General features: G+C 45.4%; 2 protein-coding genes across 2 annotated transcripts in view; both read left to right on the top strand.

The window, feature by feature from the left end:
- Positions 1-25,124, top strand: part of TMEM178B (transmembrane protein 178B) — a 406,833-nt gene extending 381,709 nt beyond the window's left edge. Inside the window, exon 4 of the mRNA XM_050782280.1 lies at positions 15,294-25,124. Coding sequence (XP_050638237.1) covers positions 15,294-15,544 — 251 coding nt within the window. The 3' untranslated portion in view covers positions 15,545-25,124. The remainder of the gene's footprint in view (positions 1-15,293) is intronic.
- Positions 1-26,938, top strand: part of AGK (acylglycerol kinase) — a 985,672-nt gene that overhangs the window by 782,793 nt on the left and 175,941 nt on the right. The window lies entirely within an intron of this gene.

The following is a 26,938-nucleotide window of genomic DNA, read 5'->3' as shown; positions in this document are numbered from 1 at the left end:
ATATGGAAACATAGCCAAACCAGGTGGCAGGCTTGCCTGATCTTTTGGCTACCACCCCAAGCTTCTCCCTCTACTAATTAACATGGCATTGGCTTGAATCAGATAGGGCAGAAACCAGAGAGATTTCATTCAGGAGACAATTTATTCCAGACACTTAAACAGCTGGGGCCTAATCCTTCTATGCTTAGAATCAAGGCAGTTTAGAGCTGAGCCTCATATGCACATTGATGTCAAATAATGACATCTAATGGTCTCATCCACCAGCCCTTCTGTGCATGTCAGGAGGTGAGAAGCAGTGTCCTCTCTCCAGATAGTTCATGGTTGACAAAATAAGTGACAGCTAGTCCTAGAGCAAGTCAGAGAGAAGGGCACCTTCTTACCCCAATACCTAGAGTTGTAGGATCATTTAGATGAAAAAGAAGGACCATAGAGGTCTGGTCCTACCCCTGTATTTTATGGTTAAAGGGATCATAATCCAGAGAGATGAAGTTATTTGCCTACTTGTGGGCAAGGATGGGACCAGAACCCAGGTTTTTTGATTCTCAGTAGTGTACACTTTCCACAAAACCATACCCCTGTATGTTGTAGCCCCCCTACCAGGAAGCTGGTACAGGCTGTCCTGATGTACCCCTGGTCAGGAGAACCTATGACTACCAAAACAGGAATTCAAATGCAGTGATAGATCTATGTGTCCTGGGCCTCATGCCAGCCCTGGGGGGGGGGGGGGGGATGCAGCTTTCTTTGCAAAAGCCTTGCATGGTACCTAGAAGATGAATGGCCAGAGCAACCAGGAAGATGCAGTGCCAGAAAAGGTCTGCAGGAAGTTCCATATTATTGTAAGCCTCATTCCCCAGCAAGAAACCCAGGGCAAGGTTTCCCTCTGCCCTACGGATTCTCCAAGTTTGCTCCATGGACCATTGTCATTCACCAGAAAGAGCTGGCTAGAACCAGGCGAGAGAAGAAAAGCAGGGGCAGGAAGATGGCGCGCTCTAAGTGGCTTCACTCTTGGAAGCACACTAATCACAGCTTGAGGATGCTCCTTCCTGCACAGCTGTAGGTGCCACTCTCAGTTTAGTTAAGAAGCCAGTTGGATCCCACTAACTCTCAGCTCTGAACCAAGGCCCAGATAGATAAGAAGCTGCAAAGATTCACTTGGAAAAAATATGGGATGGTGCACTCTTAATTCATTTCCTTTCCAGAACTCTCCTTCCCATCCTACATAGAAAGCTCAGAGCAGATCTTCACGACTTTTCATTTCACAGAACGTGAAATGCCCAAGGCCAGGTGGGCCAAGTGGAGTGGGCTAGAGGTTACTTCCCCTGGAGGACTGTTTTTTCAATGAAAACAGTGGAAGCAAGTGGAATGGATGGCTCTCAGATGTTTCTGCAGCCAAATAATTTGAGGCTTTAGAGCAAAATCAAATGTTTGCACTGTCACATGCTTTGAGACCTTCAGCAAATTATTTAGCTTGGGAGGACTATGTCAATTACATAATTTATTTGCTGTATGTATCCTAATACATATACTCGTATAAAGATGTGTATATATATAATTTTCATGGGCATATATATGTATGTATATGTGTACATGTGTAGATCTATATAATCTCACAGCAACCCCAAGAGATACAGAAGATACAGAAACTGAGGCTGAACTTAACTCAGCCTGTGCCTGAATTAATCACTGTGACTACAGAATGGCTTCCTCATAAGAAAGGTTAGTGGTGGTGTTTTAACCAAAGGAAGAAAGAAGGAGCGTATGCTATGTAGATTAAAACTAATAAAAATGCCACTCTCACAGTCATTTAATAAGAAAGTGTGGTGTCACCATCAATGACAGCTCTATATTCCAGAGAAGCCAGGGTCAGAACCTCTGTAGCACTTACAAAAGGTCCCCAACTTGGATATTTACTGCAGGATTCTTTGTAATACTGAAAAATGTGCAACTGTGCAGACATCCGTCAGTGTGGAGGAATGGTAAATTTGGTACATGCCTACAGTGTAACGTATTTCGTAGTTAAGAGTTGATGTATAGGCATGGAATGCTATCAGAAGCACATTAAGTGGTCAAAGCTAGATACAGAAGAGTAGGTATGATTTTATAGGTATAAAACTTACAAAAATGTATACAAACAGAAAGAAAAATGGAAAGAGTACACACCAAACTGTTAGCAGTGTTGGTTGAAAGTGGTGGGGAGGTCAAGTAGGAAGAAGGACAGCATCTATTCGAGTCACGTATCCCTTTCTAGATGGATGGCGACCTTTTCTCTCAACTTTTTATTACTTTTTGTTTGTTTGTTGTTTGTTTTTTGAGATGAAATCTCGCTCTGCAGCCCAGGCTGGAGTGCAGTGGCGCGATCTTGGCTCACTGCAACCTTCGCCTCCTGGGTTCAAGCGATTAGCCTGCCTCAGCCTCCTGAGTAGCTGGGATTACAGGTGTGTGCCACCACACCCAGCTAATTTTTGTATTTTTAGTAGAGATGGGGTTTCACCATGTTGGTCAGGCTGGTCTCAATCTCTAGACCTCGTGATCTGCCCACCTCAGCCTCCCAAAATGCTGGGATTACAGGCGTGAGCCACCGCACCTGGCCTATTACTGTTATAATTGAGAAAAATAATTAATTAAAAGTAAGAGGGCAAACATTTCTTAAAAGGTCCCCAACTCACATTCTACAGCTATTTCCAGCACTTCTCTTATGGCTAGTTCCTTTTTCACATCCTGGTTGAGATATGAGCCTAACCAGCTTCTTCACAGACCCACCAATGTCATCATGTACCCCCACTGGAGGCTGTAAACTCTTGGATCTAGGAGATAAGTTCCATTACCAAGGAGGGTCTGTCTCAGAAGTGTATCTTGAGATCCTTCCAAGTTCCATGCTTCTGGTTCTGACAAAGTCCACAGAATGAAGGGTCGTGAGTAAGCACTTCCTCTGCTCTCCTTTGAGAGCAATTGCTCCTGGGGTAGCATTTACAAACCTGGGGTGGGATTGAAGGAGAATGGAGTGGGTAATGGAGATGAAAACAGCAAAGTTCTTTTGTCCTTGAGAACAATTTTTCTTCAATCTCACTTAAAGCTTTCCATTTCTAATATTACACCTCACATGTAGAAAGCAATTTTAACTCTTCACATTCATTATCATGGCTCTTCAAAATAATCCTGCAGAGAGGGTATTATTCTGATGCTGAATTCCTGCAAAAAAAAAAAAAAAAAAGAAAACTGCTTTCTGAAATCCAAGGTGTCCACTGAAACACAAGGAAGGTGTGTATGTGCATGGGTGCATGCACCTGTGCACGCACACACACACACACACAAACACAGCAATGTAATACACAAACACCTCAGCAATAACGTAACAATTTAAGAAAGGGGAATGAGGGGACAAGGTATAGTGTGTTTACTTCATTTTCCTTTAGGTTTCAATTATTATTATTATTATTTTTTTTTTTTTGAGACAGAGTTTCACTCTTGTCGCCCAGGCTAGAGTGCATTGGCACAATCTCGACTCACCGCAACCTTTGCCTCCCGGATTCAAGCAATTCTCCTGCCTCAGCCTCCCAAGTAGCTTGGATTACAGGCATGCACCGCCACTCCTGGCTACTTTTGTATTTTTAGTAGAGATGGCGTTTCTTCATGTTGGTCAGGCTGGTCTTGAACTCCTGACTTCAGGTGATCCGCCACCTCGGCCTCCCAAAGTGCTGGGATTACAGGCGTGAGCCACCACGCCCGGCCAATGTTCATATTTTTAGTTATAAGCTGCACAGCCTAGAAATCCCATTTGTCCAAGTGATAGGGATTGAATGCTCAGTGCTGTGTGCGATACCAAAGGAGACACCACCACCACACCAGTTCTTGAGAAATTCACAGGCTAGCTGAACACAAACTGAAACAGAGGATAGGAGGTGCAATTCATTGGTAGGTTGCTGTTTCGGACCATAAAAGTTTTAAAGGTTCAGTAAAAGTGTGGATAATCTCATGCTAGGCATACTTGGGGAAGGTATCTTGGGAGATTCAGGACTAGGATTAGACCATAACGGGTAATTTCAAAGACTCTGTATAGACCGCAGGGAGGATGAGAATTTCAGACTCCAGTCCAGGAGACAGGTCAATGGCACTTTGACCTTAATCAATTCTCATTGTAATGAAACCCTTTGAACACCCTGCCAACGTCCCCTTCTATTTGCTCAGCCCTTGGGATGGCTTCAGAAGTTTATAAAGGCTCTAGCTTCAGTGTAGAGGCTACCAGGGCCACTGATCTTGTGACCCAATCTAAACATACACCCAAAAGAACAAGTGGATTGATGGGAGCTGAGTGGAAGTGAGCATAATTACCTGGGTGAGGGAGATTAGATGGAGAAAAAAAAAAAAAAGAACACAAGATGCCTAACAGCTATTATTTGCTATGGCTATGTTAGATGCATGTTCTGGCTACAGGATGGCCACAAGGTCTGGCCACATAGATATTCTTATTTCATCCTGTGTTGCAAAGTAATACTAATAAGCCAATTACTGTATATTCACCTGTTGTATTACTTTGTCAGGGGTGCTATGACAAAATACCACAGATCGGGTGGCTAGAACATTAAAAATTAATTTTCTTACAATTCTGGAATCCAGAAGTCCAATCTTAAGGTGCCAACAGGGTTGTTTCCTCTGAAGCCTCTCTCCTTTGACTTGCAGATGGACTCCTTCTTCTGCCTCTGCACAAGGCCGTCCCTCTGTGTGTGCACGCACCTGGTGTCTCCTTGTATGTCCCAAGCTCCTCCTCTTATAAGGACACCCGTCGAATTGGATTAGGGCCCACCCTAATGGCCTCATTTTAATTATCTCTTTAAGAGCCCAATCTCCAAATATAGTCACATATGAAATACTAGGGGTTAGGGTTTCAACATATGAATTTTTCAAGGGCAAAATTCCTGTGTTTCCACGGCCATCCGTAGATGTGTAAAAACCAAGGGAGAAGACTCCAGGTTCTATGATAGGAATCTGGACATATTCTCTTTGGAACTGAGACCAGCCTCTATGGAGGGACCGGTCCCTGTAGTCTTTTGAGTTGGGATGCTGCGTTGCTGTGGAATGCTCACGCCTGGGTGCAGAGCAGCTGTGTCGTGTATAGACACAGCCTCAGGAACACAAACCCTGCTTGCCCCAGAGGCTTGACTCCCGAGTTCTACTCCTGGCAGTGTCTGCCTAGAGCCTTTTCACAGCTTGCAGAATCATCAGTGATTTTTGCCCCAACCCCATCCCTCTCAGCATGTTCTCTTTCTGAACACATCCACCCTCCCCTGCCTTATCCCGACAAATCCCTAAGGCGCCTTTGATGTAAAACCCTGTGACCTGCCTGTTGAGTGCTGATGATGCAATCGTGTATAATTCAACCATAATTTATATTCCGTGCAGGTCTGAACAAAGCTATAAAGTGCTCTTGAGAGCTAAATGCGGCTGAAGCATTTAATCTAAGCAAAGGCAGGGTTTTGTATCATCCACTTCCCTGGATGGATGTGCCACTGTGGAAGGAGGAGGTGCTCTCCTTCTGTTTGCGGATATGCTTCTTGTTGGTTTTAAAGATTGGAGAGGGGATAGAGGGAGGTGTCTCATGGAGGACTTGGCTGCCACTTCTCTGACCTCCCTGACACGCACACCCACGTGGGTGTTTCTGCAGAGCCTGCCTTGCAGCGACCTGTAGGGCTCCAGTCAGAATGGAGGCCCTCTCACCACATAGCAACAAGGGAGGAAGCCAGGATTGGGGATCTGCAGACACCATTCCTCATTCTCGGGAGCAGAAACTGTCACACAGATGGATATCTGGCTCTAGAAACCTGCAGAAATTGGGCACCAGTGAAGTTGTGGGCACAACTTGGTCACATAAGGAATAGATATTTGGGCAAATGCCTGTGCACACAATGTGTAACTGCCCTGAATCTCCGTGAGAAGCCTCGTGAGGGCCTCGGTTTCCTAGGAGACGGCTTCTTGAATTAGTAAGAGCATTTCTGCTGCCTAGCCTGAGGCCTCAATTTTGATGCTATTTCTCCACAGGGTCCATCGCTGTGTCATGACTGCCGTGGCTTCTCTGAGAATCCCCAAGCGGAGTGGAAACACATGTTCTAGCCTCCCCTTTCTGTGTAGGCTAATCCAGCAACAAGCAGACAGGAAGCACCGCCTTGTCCACCTTATACACCTGCAATTAGCACTCAGAGTGAGCTGAGCAGGGAGTTAGCTCCGTAACTCTGAATATCAACTCAGAAATATTTTGGTTATTAACCTTTAAGGTGGTACTGGGAAAGAGCCATTGTTGGACTGGCTGACTATTTGTTCCCTGGTGACATTTCAGGATGACAAAAGAATTAGCTGCTCCCCAACAATGCTATCCCTGCCTGGCACTGCCTAACATTAGCAACACATTCCAGGGATCCGAGTTTCTGTTTCCTCTGGCTACCCGGTGGTGCTTTCTAACTTTCAAGCAGGGATTCACGGATGTCATCACTACAACACTACCTATTGGCCCCAGAGCAGAAAGTGGGACTGTGAGGAAACAGCAGAGAGCGTGGCCGATTGGACTCTCTTAGCCCAGGACTTTGTAGTTTTAGGACTGAAAGTCCCAAGTTCCAGGCGCCATCCTCCCTCAAGTTGCAGGCAAACTAGAATGGTTGGTCACCCTACTAGGGAAGCAAGACTTTGGAGGAATAAAACAAGTAAGGAACTTACGGAAATTTGGGCTTATGGAGGTAGCACTAAAAATTTGTGTATGGCAAGGGAACACCTTGAACACCCTGTGTCCCTGGGGATGGGGTATAGAAAGAAGGAAATAATCGCATGAACCAGTCGTGCGAGTTCAAGTCAGAGGAGAGCAGGATGTTGCCGGCAAGGACGTGTGATGTGGGGAGAGAGGAAAGCTGGGAACTGCAGGGCTGGAAAGACCAGTAGAGGGTGGGAAGGAGCGAGGGGGAAGCCTGGAGCCAGGGCAGCTTGGGAACCGAGGGAAGAGATATCCAAGCAGGAGGAAGTTGTCAGATAGTCAAAAAACTAAAATTAGCAAGAAAACTAGAAGCTAATATTTGGCAACCAAGGAAATATGAATGGGGGATAGCAGCAATGTGAACATGAAGGAGATGGAGGAGGAAGCTATGTTTGGTGCTGGGACAAGGAGTGAGCAATCTGGGCATGAAAGTGGCTTCCTCTCTTTCACCCTCACAGTGTGGAGAGGTCCTGGGGGAGCAGCAGGTCCAGAGCACTGAGACCATCCTCCCCTCTTCCAGCCAGGTGTTGACAAGGGCTCAGAGATGGGAGTTGTAAGGTGACGTTGTAGATGTGATTCCTGAAAGAGCTTCAGGAAGGGACAGTCATCAAAGGAAGCAGGTGGTGCCTTTGAGCCAACACAAGGAAGCATGTGTGTTTACATAGCCCGTTCCCCACCTCAGCCATGCCTTCCCACTCACAGGTGTTTACAGACAGGGACAGCGGAGCCCAGGGGTCTGCGGGGTGCTGCTGCTTCTATGTCAGCAGGTCTTAACAGCACAGCTCTCAGCCTGCAGCTACTTGGGGTGGTGCCATCCCTTCTTCTAAGTGGACTCCTGAACTCTGAGCCAATGCCAGTGAGAGTTCTGGCACAGAAAGGGTAATTAGTTTTCATTTCTCATTCCAACCAGCTGCGACTGGTTGGCTGCAGCTAGCTGCCTGGAGGGCTGGGTTGAGTAGGAGTCTGAGGTCCCTTCCAAAACCAGCAGGAAGAGGGTTGAGAACAATTTGCTGTTTCTGCCAAAGGCGCAGCCTTGCCACCCACAGAGCAGCCACTGGACTTTGCCATCCAAAGGACAGTTCCTCCAATGACCTACCTTAGCTCCCCTCGCAGATGGACAAAGCCGGTGATTTTCAAAAATGTTTACGTCACTGGAATTCTTTCTTCCAATGAAATTTCACATGGAAACAGATCAAACCAAAGCTATTCTGGCCAAAGAAAAGAGAGGGTTAGGAGTCTCTTCTACTTCCCGCCCTCCTTCCCAGTGGCAGCTCCTGAGCTGCCTCCCTGGATCAAGGTTTGAAAACCACTGGGGGAGGTGCTGCTTCCGAAGAAGGCCAGGGAGGGTCTGAGAGAATGACATTTCAGCTGAGATCTGAGCAGAGCTGGAGGATGGCCATTCTGGGCCTGGGAACAGCCAGTGCAAAAGGCCTGAGGTAGGGCAACCTTCACTGGCTTGAGATACAGAATGCTCTCTAGTGTGGCCAGAGTGTAGGGAGGGTGGGAGTCAGGGTGATAAATGAGGCTGGCTAGGTAGGCGGGATTCACTCAGGTACGGCCAGATGTACAGGATACAGGAATACGGGCATTCGGATTGTGTTCTGAGTGTGATAGGAAGCTATTGGAGGGTTTTAAGCAACAGAGAATCATCATCTGATTAATTTTTTAAAATACCACTGGGTACTCTTTGAGGGCAAAACTAAAAGGCAGGACTCCAGTGATCTGTTACAGCGGTCTGTGTGAGAAATGCCAGAAGCATGACTCGGAGGGTAGCAGCAAGCCTTTCAGAGGTTCGAGGTGTAGTAAGGGTTGCCTGTGAGCATGCCGTCTTATCGCAGGCACAGAGCCCTAGGACAATGGGGCACTGAGGTGAAAGGAGGGATGCTTTCCAGACCTAGCGGGGACCCCTTTCTGTTTACGGTCTGCAGAAACCCTGTGCCTCCTTCAAGACCCTATTCCTGTGGGAAACCCTCCTGACCCAGCATTATCATCTGTATCTGAGTATAACTCTTACCAGTTGCTACTGGGTATTTATGACTCACGCTCTTCCTAGAGACTACCAGACTTGGGAGGGAAGTCCTCTCCTCCAGCTCCCTGATTTTACAGATGAGGGACCCACCATTCAGGGCTGATAACAAACTCAGGTCTCTTCAGCCTCAGTCTGATACTATCTTTTTTTTTTTTTTTTTTTTTTTTTTTTGAGACGGAGTCTCGCTCTGTGGCCCAGGCTGGAGTGCAGTGGCCGGATCTCAGCTCACTGCAAGCTCCGCCTCCCGGGTTCCCGCCATTCTCCTGCCTCAGCCTCCCGAGTAGCTGGGACTACAGGCACCCGCCACCTCGCCCGGCTAGTTTTTTGTATTTTTTAGTAGAGACGGGGTTTCACCGTGTTAGCCAGGATGGTCTCGATCTCCTGACCTCGTGATCCGCCCGTCTCGGCCTCCCAAAGTGCTGGGATTACAGGCTTGAGCCACCGCGCCCGGCCAGTCTGATACTATCTTCACTTCATCTTCAACTTTTCATTTATGCATGTCTCATATCCCTGCCTAGAGTATAAGCTTTTTGAAAAAGCTTTTTATTTTAGATTAAAGATTAATTCTTATTTTAGATTAATTAAAGATTCTTAAGGGCAGGGATCATGTCTTATTCTTTCTTTTATGTCCCTAGCATGTATCATAAAGCTTGACCCAAACATAGAAGTTCAACAAATATTTGCTGATTTGCTCTTCTGCATACTAAGGTGCCTACAGCCACAGGAATGTCTCCCTCCTTCCCCATCATCACAGTTACTATGCCACCAATGCCACCAATGGCCCCTCCCCAAGACCTGACCTTGCTTACCACCAGCCACCGCTCCTACTGTCATGACTGCCCTGGCCAGTGTTATGCCTGACACTGCTTACAGCCAGCGTGTGCAGCACGCAGCAGAGCCCAGCTCCCAAAGGAAGGGTTAGGGGCAGAGTTCTTTTCTTGTTGTTGTTACACCATGACTACAGTTAGTGTTGGAGTCTGATTGGGATGGGGCCCAAACCCCAGTTCATAGTGGGCCTTCCTAAGAAGATATGACTATGCATTATTACTATTGATTCTAGTTCTTCGATCCTCACTTATATATCAATAAATGCTCATGTGAAATACAGTGACAGATCCCGAAGACTTAGCCCCAGAGGCCATGGTCTGCTCCTGCTGGGGAGAGCAGGACTTTATCTTTCCCATAGAGGGGATGCATACGGACTCTTTTCTGAGCAGAAGCCCCCTCATCTGCATCCATAACTCTCCCCAGGCCTGTGCCACTTGCACAAGGGACTGCTGAACTTTGGGTAAATGGAGGAGGTTGCAGTTCCCCATGTTGTAATATCTATTACTGTCCTTTAATTGAGACATCTTTTCCAGCAGAGCCATTTAAAATATTTTCCTAGAGGACCTGCTCCCTAACCTCAGCTAGTCAATGGGGAGGAGTTTTGAACCCCACACTCCCCAGTTTGCCACCAAACCACAGACAGAGAGTTGCGTTCATCACACTAGACAGCAATCTGTCAGTCAGGGTCCTTGCCCATATGTCTCCCCTTTGTCCCCCTCTCTATGGGATTCAATCAATGTTGGTCAAAGCATATCATTACTTAAACTGTCAGAATATGGTGCTGAGTAGGAATGGCACCGCATTATTCATTCAGTCCCTTTATCGAGGATCTACTATGCACCTACATTTATCTATTTCTAATTATTAGTACACATTTTCAAATTTGAACTTCTATGTGAAGAGGTACATAAAAATATAAATTATTGGCTAGGTGTGGTAGCTCACACTTATAATCCTTATAAGCCCAGCACTTTGGGAGACCAAGGTGGGTGGATTGCTTGAGCCCAGGAATTTGAGACCAGCCTGGACAACATGGTGAAACTCTGTCTCTACAAAAAAATTAAAAATTAGCTGGGCATGGTGGCATGCACCTGTAGTCCCAGCTACTAGGGAAGCTGAGGTGGGAAGATCGCTTGAGCCCTGGAGGCAGAGGTTGCAGTGGGCTATGATTGCACCACTGCATTCTAGTCTGGGAAATAGAATGAGAATCTGTCTCAAAAAATGTACATATTAAAAACGTATAAACCCTTACTCATAACAGAAAACAGTAGCATGTATGGAAATTAATCAAACCTCTTCCAACTCTTCCCTCTTTGACACATGGAATTTCCAAGCAAGTTGTATCAATGGTCTACGTTAAGGGCCATCTCAAGTGGGAGCCATAAAAGTGTTTTCCCATCTTTGGGGATATTGACAAGAGCTAACAAAAGGAATTTCAAAAGGTTCCACAGTCACAGAGCAACCAACAGGAAGTAAAGGCAGGAAGATTCCTCATCAACTCCGTTAGTATAGCAAAACAGCAAAATGAAAGTTATGAAGAAGTCGAGTCATTTTCTACTGGTACTTAGGTCCACCTGGACCTTAGCCCTTCACTCCCCATTCATCAGCCACATCCTTTGTGTCTTGCCTGCCCTGCTGTGTGACATGCCACGATAATCATGTATATTCAGCTTCATCAACTACTGTCAGCTTGGGAAGACGACAGTTTCCTTGAGGTCAACCTCCTGTCTCAGAACAAATGACTAGACTTCACCAGCGTAGAATGGCTTTTTGATAAGAAGAAATTTCTCCATTTCTTTAAGTATCCTCTGTAGAAACAGTTTATATAAAGTCCTTCGGTGACCTCAATCCCATCCACAGCTTCAGTTTATGAGATGATGACTCATTCCACATTTCTGGCTCAGAACTTTCTATCAGGCTCCAGATCCATGTTTTCAAATGCCTTGAACATCCCAAGGGTTGCTTGAACTTGAACTCACCTCACTGCCCCCCATTTCTGTCCTAAATCTAAATTTTAGTAAATTATAGCATTACACATCCAATGGTGGGTTCACAAACCAGCAATTGGAAGCATCCACAGTAGGTGAGGCACGAGCAGGCTGGCTTTGGTCTGCTGGAATCTGGTTTATTTGAAAGTAATGCCAAGACACAGCTTCCTCTTGCTCTCTCACCCCAGGCAATTGCTCTTGCCTTGGCTGTGTCCTGCAGGCTGCCTCATTCTCCTCTCCTGCCCCTGCTTCTACCCACCTGGAATCACTTCTCCAGGTCATACAAAGCACCTTTGCCCCACACAAGGATTCAAGCAGGCTGACCAACAGAAGTCATCTTGAGGAACTTGTAGAAACTATAGATTCCCACCCTCTGATTCAGGGAGTCTAGGTTGAGACTTAATCCAACCTGGGGACCATCAGAGAATTCAGTCTGAGCCCTAGTGCACAACATGAAAAATGTTCTGTAACTCCCACAAGTTTGGAGTACTGTTCTCACAAGCACTGATGGCACTACGCACGTGCATCACACACATGCACAAATGCATCCACACACATGCACAAATACAAATGCACACATTTTAGTCATACTGTCACTGTGCCCAGGGCACCTTCAGTTGTTTCTACAAATAATCATTGAGTAAACAATCATCCACTAAGCCATTCGGAGCTCCCAGCTCTGCTCCCACCTTGCCAGACCCTTCCCCCTTCTCCCTGATGACCGCGGCAACCTCCTAACTGGTCTCCCTACCTCTGGGCTGCCCTCTACACTTCTGACTTAGTGGTCTTTGGAAATGCGGATTGAAGTCACCAAAGTGCCTTGACCCTACGTAAAGCTCAAACTTCTCAGCTCTGAAAACAGTGCTTGCCCAGTATCTGGGGCTTCATCTGGTCTGCCCTCCGACAGCCACTCCTCATTGTACCCTCACCATAGACATCTTCATATCTAAATCTTACACACGTCCATGCCTAAGTATTTGTCCCTAGGTGGGATTATTTTCTTAACTTAAAATGAAATTACTAGGATGAAGGTATGAGTATTTTAAAAATCACTTTTCTGCAAGGAAATACTAGCTTACACTCCCCCCTGGAGTCTATGGGATGGTCTATTTTACTGCCCCCTTACTAGTTTTGGAGATGATCTTTAAAAAACAAACAAACAAGAAAAGCAAAACAACAACAAAATAAAACACAATGTTGCTGATTTGATAGATTATCATTATGCTTTTAATTTTCAATTCTTTGGTTATTGGTAAAATTGACCATTTTTCACACGTACTATCCGTTTTTATTTCTTCCTCTGTGATCTGGGCTTTGGCCGATTAAGTTTTATCTTTCTCCGGTAAAAACTTGTTTCAAATCCTATAGCTCCAAAGTGTGGTCATTGAGCCAGCAGCATCAGCATGTCCCAAGAACTTCTTCAGGATGTATATTCTCAGGTCCCCACCCCAGACCTCCGGAACCAGAAACTGTGGGTGTGGGGCTCAGCGATCTGCTTTGAGTCCTCCAAAACTATAAACTGCCCTAACCCATGCCGAGTGAGGGAGGAGGCATCTGGAACCTAGGTCTAGTGCAACAAGGGAAACCCGTGAAATGATCCACCTTGCCTGGCACCAGTTGTAAATAGTACAGTGGATGAGACTGCACGCTCTGGAACTAGCTTGCCTGAGTTTTAACCTGACTCTGCCAGTTACTAACTGTGTGATCTTAGACTTAAGCTCTCTGGGCATCAATGTCCTCATCAGTAAAATGGGGATAATATAACCCACATCTTAAGAGTTGTTTTATGAATTAAGGTTTCAATACATGCCACGTACTCAGTGAGGCAGCGTCATTGTCTGGAGTAATTATCCAACGTTTGTCATCTCACGCCAGGGAACTTGAGGACGCAGACACACAAGAAGTGGGTTTAGGAGCAGAGGTTTAATAGGCAAAAGAAAGAGAAAGGAGAATAGCTTTCTCTCTCGCAGAGAGAGAAGGGCGCCCAAGTGGGACTTCCAGTCGGTGGCGAAGTGCATAGGGTTTTTATAGACTAGCTTGAGGCGATGGTGTCTGATTTACATAGGGCTCAAAGATTGGTTGAACCAGGTGTGACATTTACATAGGGCATGATAAAGCTGGCCACCCCATCCTAATCTTTTCATTATGCAAACGGATTTTCTACCTGGGGGGCGCCATCTTGTTTGCTCCCTAATGTTCATGTGGTTGACAAAGAAAAGGCAAGATGCAGCCACCATGCTGAACATGCCTAGCTCCCAGGTAGCCTTTTCCTATTGGTACAGCTGCGGGTATGCACCCGTGCAAGCTTCCAGCATGCTTATCTATGCCTGTAGCTCAATTTTACAGGCTGCTCGTTTGCTCAAAGAAATGATTTGGGGGCTGCTTTTTATTAAAAGGAAAACCTTACCGAGGACTTCCTTACCCTCACTATCTGCCTAAATAATTCATTTTTAGCCACTATATCATTAGCACAGTTCCTAGCACATAGCACTTAATACTTATTTTAGGGTCAACTGTGGCCATTTAAATTATCACGAGCTTGTGAGCCTCATTCTTCCACTCTATATTTTCTTCCTTGTCTTCCAGGAAGCTTCTGGAAAAAAAAATTAGGCTAGCTCTTAAAGAAACAAGGCTCAATCTTAAAGAAACTTGGCTGTTAGAAAGCAAGAGTTTTAATAATAAATATAAAATTGAATGCACCTCCTTTTGTTCCTTCCCTGTAAAAATGCTTTTCTTTTTTTTTCCTTCCATTGATCCAGCCCAGCCTTCCCAAACTATACATCCTTCTTCTGCTCATTCCTCTCATATCAGTGGTTACACAAAGAACAGAAAACACAGCAAATCCAGAGGAACATTATTGAATTCATTTTAGGCACACCAAAAACTTGTTGTATTAGTTTAAAATGGGTTTATAATTCTAAACCATTTTATATCATTCTACCTCTTATAGCAGTTTTCTTATCAGAGACTGGTATGAGTAATATTTTTAAGAGGATGTCCCATCATCAATAAGTTTGTGAAATTCCTCATAAAGTAGGGTAGATGAGTTACCTTAATATTAATGTGGATGATGCGTGTTCATGGGTGAGAAGTCATGAGCAGGATTCCCCGTCTTTTGACTCTACCTCCCTCTCACTTTGTAAAGGATCTCATAGCATTAGCATTCCAGAGAGAACATTTTGGGAAATGTCTTACAGGAAAAAGGAAAATATTTCCAGGTTTTGGAAGAATTGTTGGTGAACAGACTAAAGGAAAACCTATTACTGTATGAGTAAGTCATTATGTATAAGAAAAAGATTTTTTTTTTCTCTTTAAAGAAGTAGCAAACAGGAGGTGTTTTCCCTGTCTCCAAAGAAATACAATGAATTTAAAATGCTTTAGGAAAATGAACTGAATGTGCTTCTGCTCACTCTACCCCACAAAAAATGCTCATGAGATATCTATTTAGTATCTTCCCAAAGGAGAGACTTCCCGAGTGTGTCCAAGAGTGGGCCATTATTGGAGAGTCATGAACTGGTGATCCTTTAATATTATTCTCCTCTCCATATTTCCAGATATTGACCTTGGTGATAACCTGCTCTTACCTAGACTTCCCATTTTTCCTCCTTAAAAAAATTGAAAATGTAATAATCTTAACTTTTCTCTTTCTCTCTCCCTCTCCTCTCCCCTTTCCTTCTTCATTTTCCCGCCCCGTGTCTTTTCCCTTATCCTCCAGGAACCTTCTGCATCATTTCACTGTGCACCTGTGTGGCCGGGATCAACTTTGAGCTGTCACGTTACCCACGCTACTTGTACGGACTCCCTGATGATATCAGCCATGGCTATGGCTGGTCCATGTTCTGTGCATGGGGGGGCCTGGGCCTCACACTCATCTCGGGATTCTTCTGTACCTTGGCCCCTTCTGTTCAACCTGTCCCGAGGACCAACTGCCCTAAATCCAGACCCGAGAATGGGACAGTGTGCTAAAAAACAAACCCATACATACATATATATATATAAATATATATATATATATAATATACATATATAAAACAAAACAAAACTAAATCAAGACGATGCCAGTGCCAAGGTAGAGTTGAGTTGGCTCAGGCACCTGCATCTCGCCGGACTTTGTGTTGCCTCATCTCTGAGATGGGGAAAGTGTTTCCATCCTGTGGCTCTTCCATCGGTTCTTGACTTTTGGCTTCATGGTCTCTTGAAGACAGAGTGAACACCACCACTTGCGACCGCATCTTGATCCCCATCACTGGCGAGGACGGGGTGGTGAAGGGACAGTGGCAGGGGTCTGAGGCAGCACAGATGTAGAGAAGTAAGTGCCACCCACTGGGCCAACAGGAGAGGACGCCACCCCTAACCAGTCATATCACAGGGTAACAAAGCCCTTAGTTCCTAGAATGTAACCAAATCATTGAGGCCATTTTCAGAATCACTTCTTCTCCTGCTCTTCCTGTTCGGACTTCCTTCCCAGCCCACCAGCAACACACAAGGAGTGGAAGAGAAAACAAACTGAGAAGAACGTTTTCTCTTTGCTGCTAAACCTTTGGACAATGTTTCATAGGTGGGAAGGGAAGAGAACATGCTGAGAGGCAAGATCTGCATCAATGAAAGGACGCTTCGGTGGATGCTCAGACAACCCAGTCTTACCTTCCAGCTGCCTTACACCCAGTGAAACAAGAGGCCACCCTGTCCCCAGCCGCACCTGCACTCCCTGGGCAGATTGGAGCCTTGGAGTCATGCTGTGATGTGTGTGTGCGGGTGTGCGTGCATGTGTACTTTGGGCAGTTTCCTTTTTTTCTTTTCTACCTTTTAAATGGAAATACTGCATTATGACTGTTGTCTCTCTATCACTGTAGTGGTTTCATGGCCCCAGATAGAGGCCCAGAGACCTAGAAATTGTCATGAGGGACAGGCCTATAAGGGTGCCAATTCTGCAGCTACAGATCCCTGGAGCGGTGTGTGCGTGCGTGTGTGTGTGTGTGTGTGTGTGTGTGTGTCTGTGCGGTGGATGTTTCTTGAGCGTGGGGTCTTATTGTTTGTGTTGTGTTTTTTAAAATTATTGTTTTTGGTATAGCTGAAATTTCCAGAGGGCAGAACCAAGAACAAAGCCACTGGGCCAGAGGACCCCCGTGGTTCTCCACATTACAGCTCTGGGACTCTGCATGATTTAGTCCTCTAATTTTGGAAGTTCAAGACACAGCTGGGCACATAGGCCATGAGAGAAGAGGGGGAACACACGGTTCGGGAGGGAGAAGGAATGTTGCTCTGGTTGCTGTTGTACAAGAACATACACCAACAAGACCTTCACTCCCCATTATAGAAGCTGTCCTTTGTCACTTGACATCTCCCCTTTCCCTAGGGGTGACCTCTGTACAAGCGAAAGGAAGTAGGTCACATGCAGAGAGAGCACGTCCATTTCCCATGGGCTCAAGTTTGTATGATATTGTGTAAATTAATGCAGAACTCTTGACTCTTTCCATCCTCTTCCTTTCCCTCTTGATATTCAAGGCCATGAATCCCAAAATAACAGTCTTAGTGGCTAGCACCCAAACAGAGGTGGAATAAATCCACCCCAGTATCTTGGGCTCATTTGAGCAAATTAGCACTGCAGGTGCTGGCAAGCAAAGTCAGCCAGAGAGTTGCGAACACTGTAGGGGTGGGAGTCTGCTGGAGTGGGCTGGAGCCACTCACAGTCATCTCAGTGACCCTGCTGGTGCCCAACAGCCCTGGGGAGGCCAGGTGAGAATCCCTGAGCTGTCATAGCCGTGGTCAGCTGTATAGCAGAGAATCCCATTGTTTCATAAACAAATATGCTTTGGGAGCTTTGCCAAGCACTCAGCAGCCTTCCTTCCACGGCTGTGTGATCCGTTTCATTTACCTGTCTTCCAACCCATCTTCCTACTACCCTCCTCCTTTTCTCACCTACTAACCACTTACCTTCTCTCTCTTTTATCTTCCACCCTCATCTGCTCCTTTGAACTGTGTGTGTGTAATTCATATCTGGATATGATATGACATCTGATGTGCATGAATGGGATTGAATGTGGGTCTCTCTGTATGTGTATCTCTCTGGTGCATTTTGTGTACGTTTGTGTCAGTACACACCTGCACACAGGTGTGGGTGCACTCCTCAAGACTTCCTTACTGGGGACGCTGGTCAGCATCTGCAAAAGGTCTCGTGTGTGAGTTCCCTGTGTGTGGGTGTGTTGGGCAATAGGGTAAGGTGTGCAATGGGAAAAGTTGTTAGCTTCCAGTTGGGGTTCTAAGGATTATTTTTAAAATAAATGATTTATTCTGTGAGAAGGGAAATAATTTTCAGGAAAACCCAGTTTTTAAATTGGGCATTTTATTTCTAATTTTCTTTGAAAAGAGGTTTCTCCCTTAAGGGGAAGGGCATACTTGGGCTTAAGGAAAAGTGAAGAAAAGTATCTCAGATTGAGAGGCCTTGTGTCTTCCTTCCAAGTGTCCTGAATGGGCTCTCCCAAGGAAGGGACAGACAGGTGTTCACAAGCATCCATTTGGGGAAGAGGGCTTGTCTATGACCACACTGAAATTCCAGCTTTTTTCCAGTTGCAGGAGAGAGGGCAAAAATTCTAAATGGGGAAATTTGCTATGAACCATTTAAACTTTTTGTAAGTAACCATGTTTGAGGATGCTGGCTACAGACCTATCATTATTTATATCCTCTTTAAAAAAAAAAAAAAATCCTATACTTTCAATGAATAGATTATCTGCTGTATCCAATTACTATCTTTGTGACAGACATTTAGCAAAGTTTACTGCATCCCTTTGAAACCCTGAGAGTTCCTGAAATTTTAGAAAGCTCCCAGGAAAGATGTAAACAACCTGGGCTCAACTCACCAGCCCAGAGCAGGGGCTTTGAGTGACTTCTTTGATAGTGGGGCCAGATAAGTACAAACACACTTTGGGATCTGATCCTGCTGGGAAACAAAACACGCCCAGCCACATGACCAGGATAGAGGCCCCATTCAGAGGGCAAGTCCTGGCCAGTGGGAGGACTTCTCAGGTGCCCTTGATCCCTCTAGCATAAGGGCTTGATCACAGATTAAAACATCTGACTCCAACCAGTTACAGAAGCTTTCTGTCTGTGAGGTAGCTGAGGGAGATGAGGAGGAGGAAGACAAGAGCCTTGACTTGTGAGGCTCTGTCGGTCAGACTCTGCTAACCCTGAATCAAAGTAGAACCCAACCTTATGAGGGCATTTAGGGTCAATGACCTCACTAAAGTCACCAGCCCCAACCCCAGGTCAAGTTCAAACTTCTTACTGGCATATGAACATGTATGTGCTTTGAGCTCCATGCAAGTCAACCTTGAGCCTGGGACCCATTGCAACTTTTATTTCCTTCACTACTCTACTACATTGGGATTCAGGAAAGTGAGGTATTCTACTTAGAGAGAGGCCCCACATCTTTTTCTCCTTATTTTGGGAGTTATGGTTTCTTCTTCTGTTTCCGTTTCCTCTCCCTCCACTCACTCCTACTTTCCTCCTGCATCAACTTGGGTCAATTAAGATAGATAAGTGATTCGTCTGTAGAGAGGCTCCTAGACTCCAAGCAGCCCCCTTCCTTGTTCATTGTGGCTGTAGGTTTTATAAGGAGGTCTGTGGCTCCCTGGCATCAAAATATGAAAAATAAAATCTGTGCCTGTTCCAGCTTCAATCCTCCTCCAAGCCTTAGCTTTTCAACAACCCTACCATTTCAACTTCAGGGATCACGGAGTCACAGAGACTGGACAACTCCTCCAAATCTAGACAAAGACTTCCCTAAGCGCCCCGAGCCCAGGTGCATATCTTCCCATCAGGGATGAGTGGTCCCACCAACAATGCTTGCCTCTCCTGTGACAAGAGGGAAGGATATCCCAAGACTCTGAGACTGAGCCCTATATCTCAATATTCATCCACACTCATGATAAGATGCTGGAAACAAATGCACTATGTGTAGCTGTCTTGATTCAGTGGGAGGATGTGCTGCTTAGGTCTCCAAAGATGCCCACCTGGGTCAAATTCAGAATAATGAACTCAGGTACATCACCCAGAGGCATTTAGAATGGACTCTCTCTTCACCTGGATTATGCGCTGAGTGGTAACTGATTTTTCAAATATCCGGGGGAAGGAGTGGGAAGAGATACACTGTGGTCATCCTTTGGTGTGGTTTGTGGGGGATACTTGGTTGATTCTTGTAGTTAAAGTGAAGCTGCTTTTCTGAAAATGTTCCCTGTCTTCAGGGGACTCATCCATCCCAGGGGACACACCCAGCCCTTTCCAGGGAAATACGATGTTTCCGAGTGAGAGGTGATTTCAGTGCAAATAGAAAGAGCTGGTGCACACCAGCGGGGTTGCCTTCCATGCCATCTTCCAGCTGGTGTGGGATAGAGTAAGGGGGCAGATTTTTAAGAACCCCACCAGAGTTGACATACACATGTGATTCTGGTGTCTGTCTCTCAAAGCTCTCAATGTCTGGTGCTGTGTTTGCCCTCTTTTCATTGATGCTGCCATGATGCAAAATGTTTCTTAAACATTATTCCTAGTTCTTAGAATATGTGATTACTGAGTATTGGATTTCTTTCCTGAATAATACCTGCTCATTGTAGAATATAACAAAAATAAAATACAAAAAAGACTACAAGATTGTTCATAATCAGATCACTCTGAGGCATCTACCATGGGCCCAATCCAAATGGTCATGACCTCAAAACTTCCCCAATGAGTGCTTGTCTCTGGGTTGGCAGCTGGGTCCACGTGAGCAGTGCACAGCCACAGAACCACACTGGTCTGCGTCAAGTTGACCCTGTGTTCCTGGTAGCAAGAATGCAGGGCCCTGAGCCCCCACAGATAGCAAAGAGGCCTAAAAGTTTAATGCCGGACCTTAGGGGCAGGATGGAGCAGTGCTAAAAGATTTCTATCTGGGCATGCCTGCCTGCTTTTCTTCCTCTCTTCCTTCCTCCTTTCCTTCCTTTTCTTTCATTTTTTTTTTTTTTTTTTTTTTTTGGTCAGATGCTATCTCAATATAATCATAGCGGTAAGAATGCTGAAGCCAGAGTAACTCACTCATTAAGCTACACTTGTTTAACAGTTACTGTAAATTTCACTACAGCTCTGCATTGAAATGATTTGTGACTCGGGGCACTGTGTCTTCTCCATACTTGAACTTCCTCATCTACAAAATGAGGATAGTGATAACACCTTACCTCATGGTATATTAAGGGTGACAAAGAAATTGCAAAGTGATTTGCAAACATGAAGTGTCATATGAGTTATGTATCCTCTAATTCCCTCACAAGACCCCCTGCTGGAATGGAATTCTTGCATCAAGTGTCTGTGCCTCGCTGCTGAAGGATAACCCAGAGTGCAAGGTCATCTTTGTTGCTGAACAGGGCTGGACCTGTCCCACTTCAGCACACTTAAATTCAGGTCCCCCAGAGAAATTAGTTCCTTATTTTACTTTACCTATTCCTAGACTTCCTTTTGTCTAGAGCCAGTTTTGCAAAGGGCACTTTTATCCATCTCAATTATTCGCAGAGGTGACAGAATGAGTAAACCATATGGGCAAATAGCATATATGAGCTAAACCAGCTAACTATTAACCAAGGCACATGGTCAATGCCTTAGTATTTTTTTTTTAATTCTCCTAACGTTATTTCCAGCTGTACATTCCCAAATGGAATGGGTGGAAGCAAATCAGATTCTGAAAGGTTTCAATGATCTTTCAAGTTTAGGGTGAGACCAAGTCTCAAGGAACTAGGATCTTCTTTCTCTTGTCAGTTGCTGAAGCCAGTAGCTTCATCAAAAACATATGAATTCATATAAGGAAGCCCTTTAGATGGTATATTCACTAAGACATGTCTGGGTGTGATCCTGTTTGGGAAAAACAGAATCCTAGGTTCTAAACAAGAAAAGAACGCCCTTCCCAAAGGGTCTGCACATTCTCTGCTTCGCAGCCGATCAAGTGTCCATGTGAGGGTGAGACTTCCTCCAAGGAAAGGGAAGCCATTGCTCTCTCCATAGATAGAGCCCAGCTGGTAACGGGGGAGCCACCCAACTGCAGGGGGGTGTGTGTTCAGGTGTGAAAAACAGAAAACTGGGTCTGAACATGAAGAGTTGCACAGCAGTAGCTCGAAGAAGCTGGCATCTCTTTGGCAAACACCAATCTCAGCAAATGCAACTCCCACACTTCATTCCCAAGGACCAGGTGTTGCTCCTTAAGGAACTCTGTATCCCTCTCTCCTCTCTAGAACCCCATGCTTCCCACTGGCTGAGCTTTTCCTTTCCTTTCTGGGTCACCCATAGACCCTCTCCAATCCGTCTGTACCAGTGCGTCTGTGTTGTGAGCGTGACCAAGCCTTTCCTGTGAAGAGCTTTCACGAACTCATTCTCATACTCCTTCCCCATTTCCACCCATGGTGTGACTGTTTTGCTATTCAAGACTATCTGTAAAAATGTACAAATAAAAGTGTAAACTGAAAATAAAGGGGAGGGAGAGTGAGATTAAACAAATGCAATGATGTAGCCCTTAGTTTTCTGAGGACTTATGTGGACGGCCCTAAAATCCTGACTTGGGGTGGGATTTGAAGGGAGGGATGCCACTGACACAGGAAGTTTTTTTCTGGTTGTTTCTCCCACAGTCACCAGTGTCTGCTTAGAACTCTCTGTTCTAAAGGTTTTTCCCTGTAAAGTAAAATGTACTTCCCCCAAAATAAAAGTAAATCAGCAATGTTTGAAGGGTCATGGCAAGGGTCATGACAAAGACCTGACTCTGGGGTGGCATGAGTGGCCCTGTCACCGGCTCACTCGGGGGCTTGGGGGAGTCTCGTTACCTCACTTTGTCTCCACATCTTCTCAGCCAAATGGGGATCAGGAGCTTCTAGGGCTCCTGGGGTGCCCAGTCCCCTTGTGTATTTTGCTGCTATTTTTAGAGAGACTTTGAGCCCTTGCCAGTGTGTGCTTACTGCGTGGAGGTAAATTAGGAGACATTTTCTCTCTGCTCCTCCTGGCCCCTGCTTTCGCCCCTCAGAAAGTGACCTCGAGCTAACATCCAGTTTGCACTCAGAGTCCAGAGCCTTCTATCTACCTTTTCATTCTCAGATTCCTTTTCCCACCTGCTTTGACGATCTCATTTTACTGTCTATCTCTACTGACTGAGCTTTGCTGCACTGGGCTGGGGTAGGAGAAAGAGCATCCAAGGAGATGACGTGTGAATTGCTTTGTAATTTATGACTCACCATGTAAATGTGGCTTGCAGTGTCAGAAGCAGGGAGTCTGGCTAAGGGATGCTACCAAATAAGAATGAAGACGGCAGGGGCAGTGGTGGCATGGAGGCAGTAGGCAGAAGATGTGGGTTGGGAGCAGAGGTAAGATGAAGGGAGCTTTGGGAAGGAGAGATGGCAGAATCACCAGAAAATCCTCAGCAAAGCAGTAGAGAAGGATCCTCAAAGCAGTAACCCTGAAGTAATAGGAAGTAGGGAAGAGGAGCAGGGATTAGGTAAATCTGCTGCATAAACAACTGTGTCCCTGCAGGACTGAGAAGACCAGCTGCCCCGAAGAGTGGAGGCACATCGAGCTTGGCCAGTGACCCAACCCATGATTAGGGACACCTTCAATCCCAACTTTCCTCCCCTCTGCTGGTTCACAGTGATGGGACCAGTTTCAGGAAGGTAGTATAGACCAGCGTCATCCAATGGAAACATGATACAAGTCACATATGCAATTTTAAATATTCTAGTAACCACATTTTTTAAAGTCCAAAGAAAGAGCTAAAATCAGTGAAATTAATTTTCAGACTACATTTGAACCTAACATTTCAAAAATAGTGTCACTTCAGCATGGAATCGATATAAAAAATTACTGGGATATTTTACATTCTTTTTTTCCAAATGAAGTCTTCAAAATCCAATGTGATTGTCCCCTTAGAAAACATCTCAATTTGGCCCAGCCCCATTTGCAGTGTTCAAAAGCCACACCTGACTACTGGTTGCTGTATAGGACAGCACGGACTTAGGTCCTTCATTAGAAGACTGATGGGGTGGTCCTCCCTGGTGGGTCACTCACTGTCATAGCTCTTGTCATAGCTGATGAAGGCAGGATTGAGTCTTGTTGTGTTGGCCTAGAGTAGAAAGCACAGAGCTATGTCGAGGCTGCTGTCTTGGCCTCTGGAAGTTCTGCTTCACCTGCTTAGTAAGAGGAGATGACCACTCCTGTGGACTGCATGTCTCATCTGCCCCCAGAGGGTGTCGGCGCTGCCCTAGGCATGTCCCTGATGACCTGTCCAAGTACTAGAGGCCAAAGCAGGTCATATTCTTCAGCTGCAGGAATGTCAGCTACTGCCCTCACCCCTTATCCTGATCCCTTTATCATATAGTGGGGAAGGGGCAGGCAGGCCTTCTCTCTGTCAGTCTGGTCCAATCACCTGCTAAGATCATCTCACCAATATTTAGAACTGTTTTCTCAATCCCTTAATTTTCTTAAACATTTATCTTAAAGTCAAATGCTAAAAAGGAGATACCCTGGGAAGGGCAGTGGCTACAGGCACACTGGGTCTCCTAGGAGGTGGCAGTGATGGTGACAAGTTCTACCCTTGCACTGGGACTCAACCCACCATTGCCTACCTCTCCTCCCTGCCTGGAGACCTTCCTTAGGATTGAAGAAATCTCCTTTGTTTGTGAAAAAGATAAGTATCGAGATCTTAATGGAGAGAGCAGAATAAAAGGCAAGGAGCCAACCCCTGGGTAGTCTCAAAGCATTTCAACAAGTCACTATGACAAGGTTTGATTGATTTAAAATATAACATTCTGAGCCCTGTGTTACTGAGCGAAAATTAGCTGATTTGGTGGGTATGTTTTATATATGGTCGTTAGACAGGGACCATAACCGACAAAACTCTCAAACGCCTGGAGTGTTTATGGCCCACCAGATTATTGCTCAGTCAATATAAATTTATTTACCTTTAATTTGCATAGTGCTTTCTGATTGGTCAGACAAGGAGTGGTGTGTACTGCAGGATTCTAACAACGCCTCTGCCCTTGGAGGTAGCAATTCCTGTGGTTATTGGTGCTAAAATAAGATTAAATATTATGTTAATTTGTTCTGATATGATGTGAATAAATGTGTTGTTTAATCTTAACAAGAATGCTACATCTTATCAGATCTATTGTACTGTCTGTTCCTTCTCATAATTAATTAATTACAGGAAAGGTGATCCAAACCAGATCTTGAAACTATTGTGATATTCTGAGAGGTAAATTTAACAGGGAAGTGGGAGGGGGGATGAAAAGGGAAATTGCCAGGTTCCTGTGACTTTGAAAGGACTGAGGAAGCAGAGAGCATTTGGGGACTTCACTGAAACTGACTGCATCTTGCAATTTTCTTTTTCGAATTGGCAGAAATATTGTATTTCCATCGATTGAAGAAAAACAAGTGTCTGGTAATTAATTAAATGACTTGTTCATGGAAAAAATAAAAATAAATAATCTGTCAGTTGTGGAATGTAAACTGATTAAACAATTAAATAAAGAAGATTATGTTGTGTGTTTTAAAGGATTGTGTCTGCTTAGGGGTAGGGAGCAAGATGGGGGTGGGTGGAGGCTGCAGTATTTGATGGTGAAGGGCATTTTTCCCTCAGGTTCTGTATAGAAAAAAAAGTACGATTATTATGTAGATAACCAGCTGAAAACTTGAATCCAGAAGAAAATAGATAGCAAACATTTCAATCATGTGAAGGCCAAAGGTACGTGCTTTGAGCGTTGGGTGAAAGAAGAAAAAATGGAGAGGGATTCAGAAGAGAAAAAGAGGGAAACTTGTTCTTTTACTATTACTGGTATTAACAACCTTTTTTAAAAGACTTTATGAGATGCTGGAATGACTAATTACATTCTAACCCCTCAACCTGTTTCCCAGTTTCCAGTGAAGAGAGAAATTTCTCTCCTAGTGTTCATCAGCTTTGTCCCTAACTTTGAGTCACAGTTCCTTTCCACCCGATTACCTCTTCAAAGGTTTGGGCTCACGCCTGGGTGGGAGGCTAAGGTAGGAGGGAAATGGACTTTAGAAGCAAGTGCTCTGTAAAGAGTGGTGTGTCTCAGCCAGCATCTCTAGTTTGCAGTGAAAGAAACTGGCCGTGTCTGACATAAGTGGGGAAGTAATTTACTGACGAGACATGGGGAGCTGGAAGCCTGTAGGAAGGAAGGCAGGAAGAAACATGCAGCTGAGCAGCCAGAATCGCATCTCACGCTGATCTGGACCCTGCAGTCACTGCCTCTGGACTTCATGGGCACCACAGCTCGCCTGGCTGCTGCTACTGCCCTGAGGCTGTGTGGCGCTGCTTCTGCCGCCATCTCCACTAGGATGAATCCCCAGGGCCCTTCTTATCTCAGGCAGTAGCTCCGGTGTCAGACTCCCACATGGGTGCACCATCTAAGGAGCCTGAGAAAACAAGTTTAGAACCTTTTAATCTTCTCTCTTGAGTGGTGAGCTCTGCCTCCCACCAAGATGCATGGAATAGACAATTCCCCAAACCTAGATCTGGGCAGCCCAAAAGAAGAAATGTCCATTACAGGTGGGGTGGCTGAGGGAGAGGAAGGATACCTGAATGAGAGGTATATTGCTGCATCTCCCTGTGGTGGATCTCAAGGGTGGCCAAGTGGGTGTGACATAAACCATGACAGTGATTAGTGTCATGGCTAGTAGCCTCTGTGGAAAGGTGGGCACAGTGCTGGACCTTGCACAAGAAGACCTGCGTGGATTTACTCTGATACAGAGTAATATCAGCTGTGGAACTTTTTTAAAAGGGGCATCCTGGAGGTAACAGAAACAGTAAAGCAGTTCAAAAGTAAGCACAGGTGAGGGCAGGTGCCTTACAGAATAGATGAGGGGAGGGTTTTACAAGTGGAAAAGAACTTGAAGAAATGAGAGAGCCCCACCCCACCTTGGTAGCAATGTCCCTTAGAAGAGAGAAAGAATGGAAATACCACTGATCTTAAGTAGTGAGCAAGACTTTCCACCCTTGCACCTCCCAGGGAAAGCAGGTGGAATTAAAGAGTGTCTGCCCCAGCCTGGGCAGGGGTGAGGAGGATGGGGAAGACATTCTCACCAGATCCTGGGACTTCTATGCTGCAGCATTGTGACCTGAGGGGTGGATGCAGTTGCCAGCAACACTTTGAGGCAGAAGGCCCCGATGCTCTGTGGACAGCCTCAGGTAAGCCACAGGAGACATTCTGTTCTCCTTTTTCCAGTGCAGCACCACTTTGATTTCCGTGTCTGAAATGAATTATGCAGTCCACAGAGTTTAGCAGAGACCTGGGTTTGCGGGAAACACATCCACTCCTCCTCACCTTAGCTTCAGAGCCTCTGGGCGC

This window comes from Macaca thibetana, chromosome 3 (assembly GCF_024542745.1).
Source record: "Macaca thibetana thibetana isolate TM-01 chromosome 3, ASM2454274v1, whole genome shotgun sequence".
NCBI lineage: Eukaryota > Metazoa > Chordata > Mammalia > Primates > Cercopithecidae > Macaca > Macaca thibetana.
The sequence above is the reverse complement of the archived record's forward strand: the minus strand, read 5'-3'. Positions and strand labels throughout refer to the sequence as shown.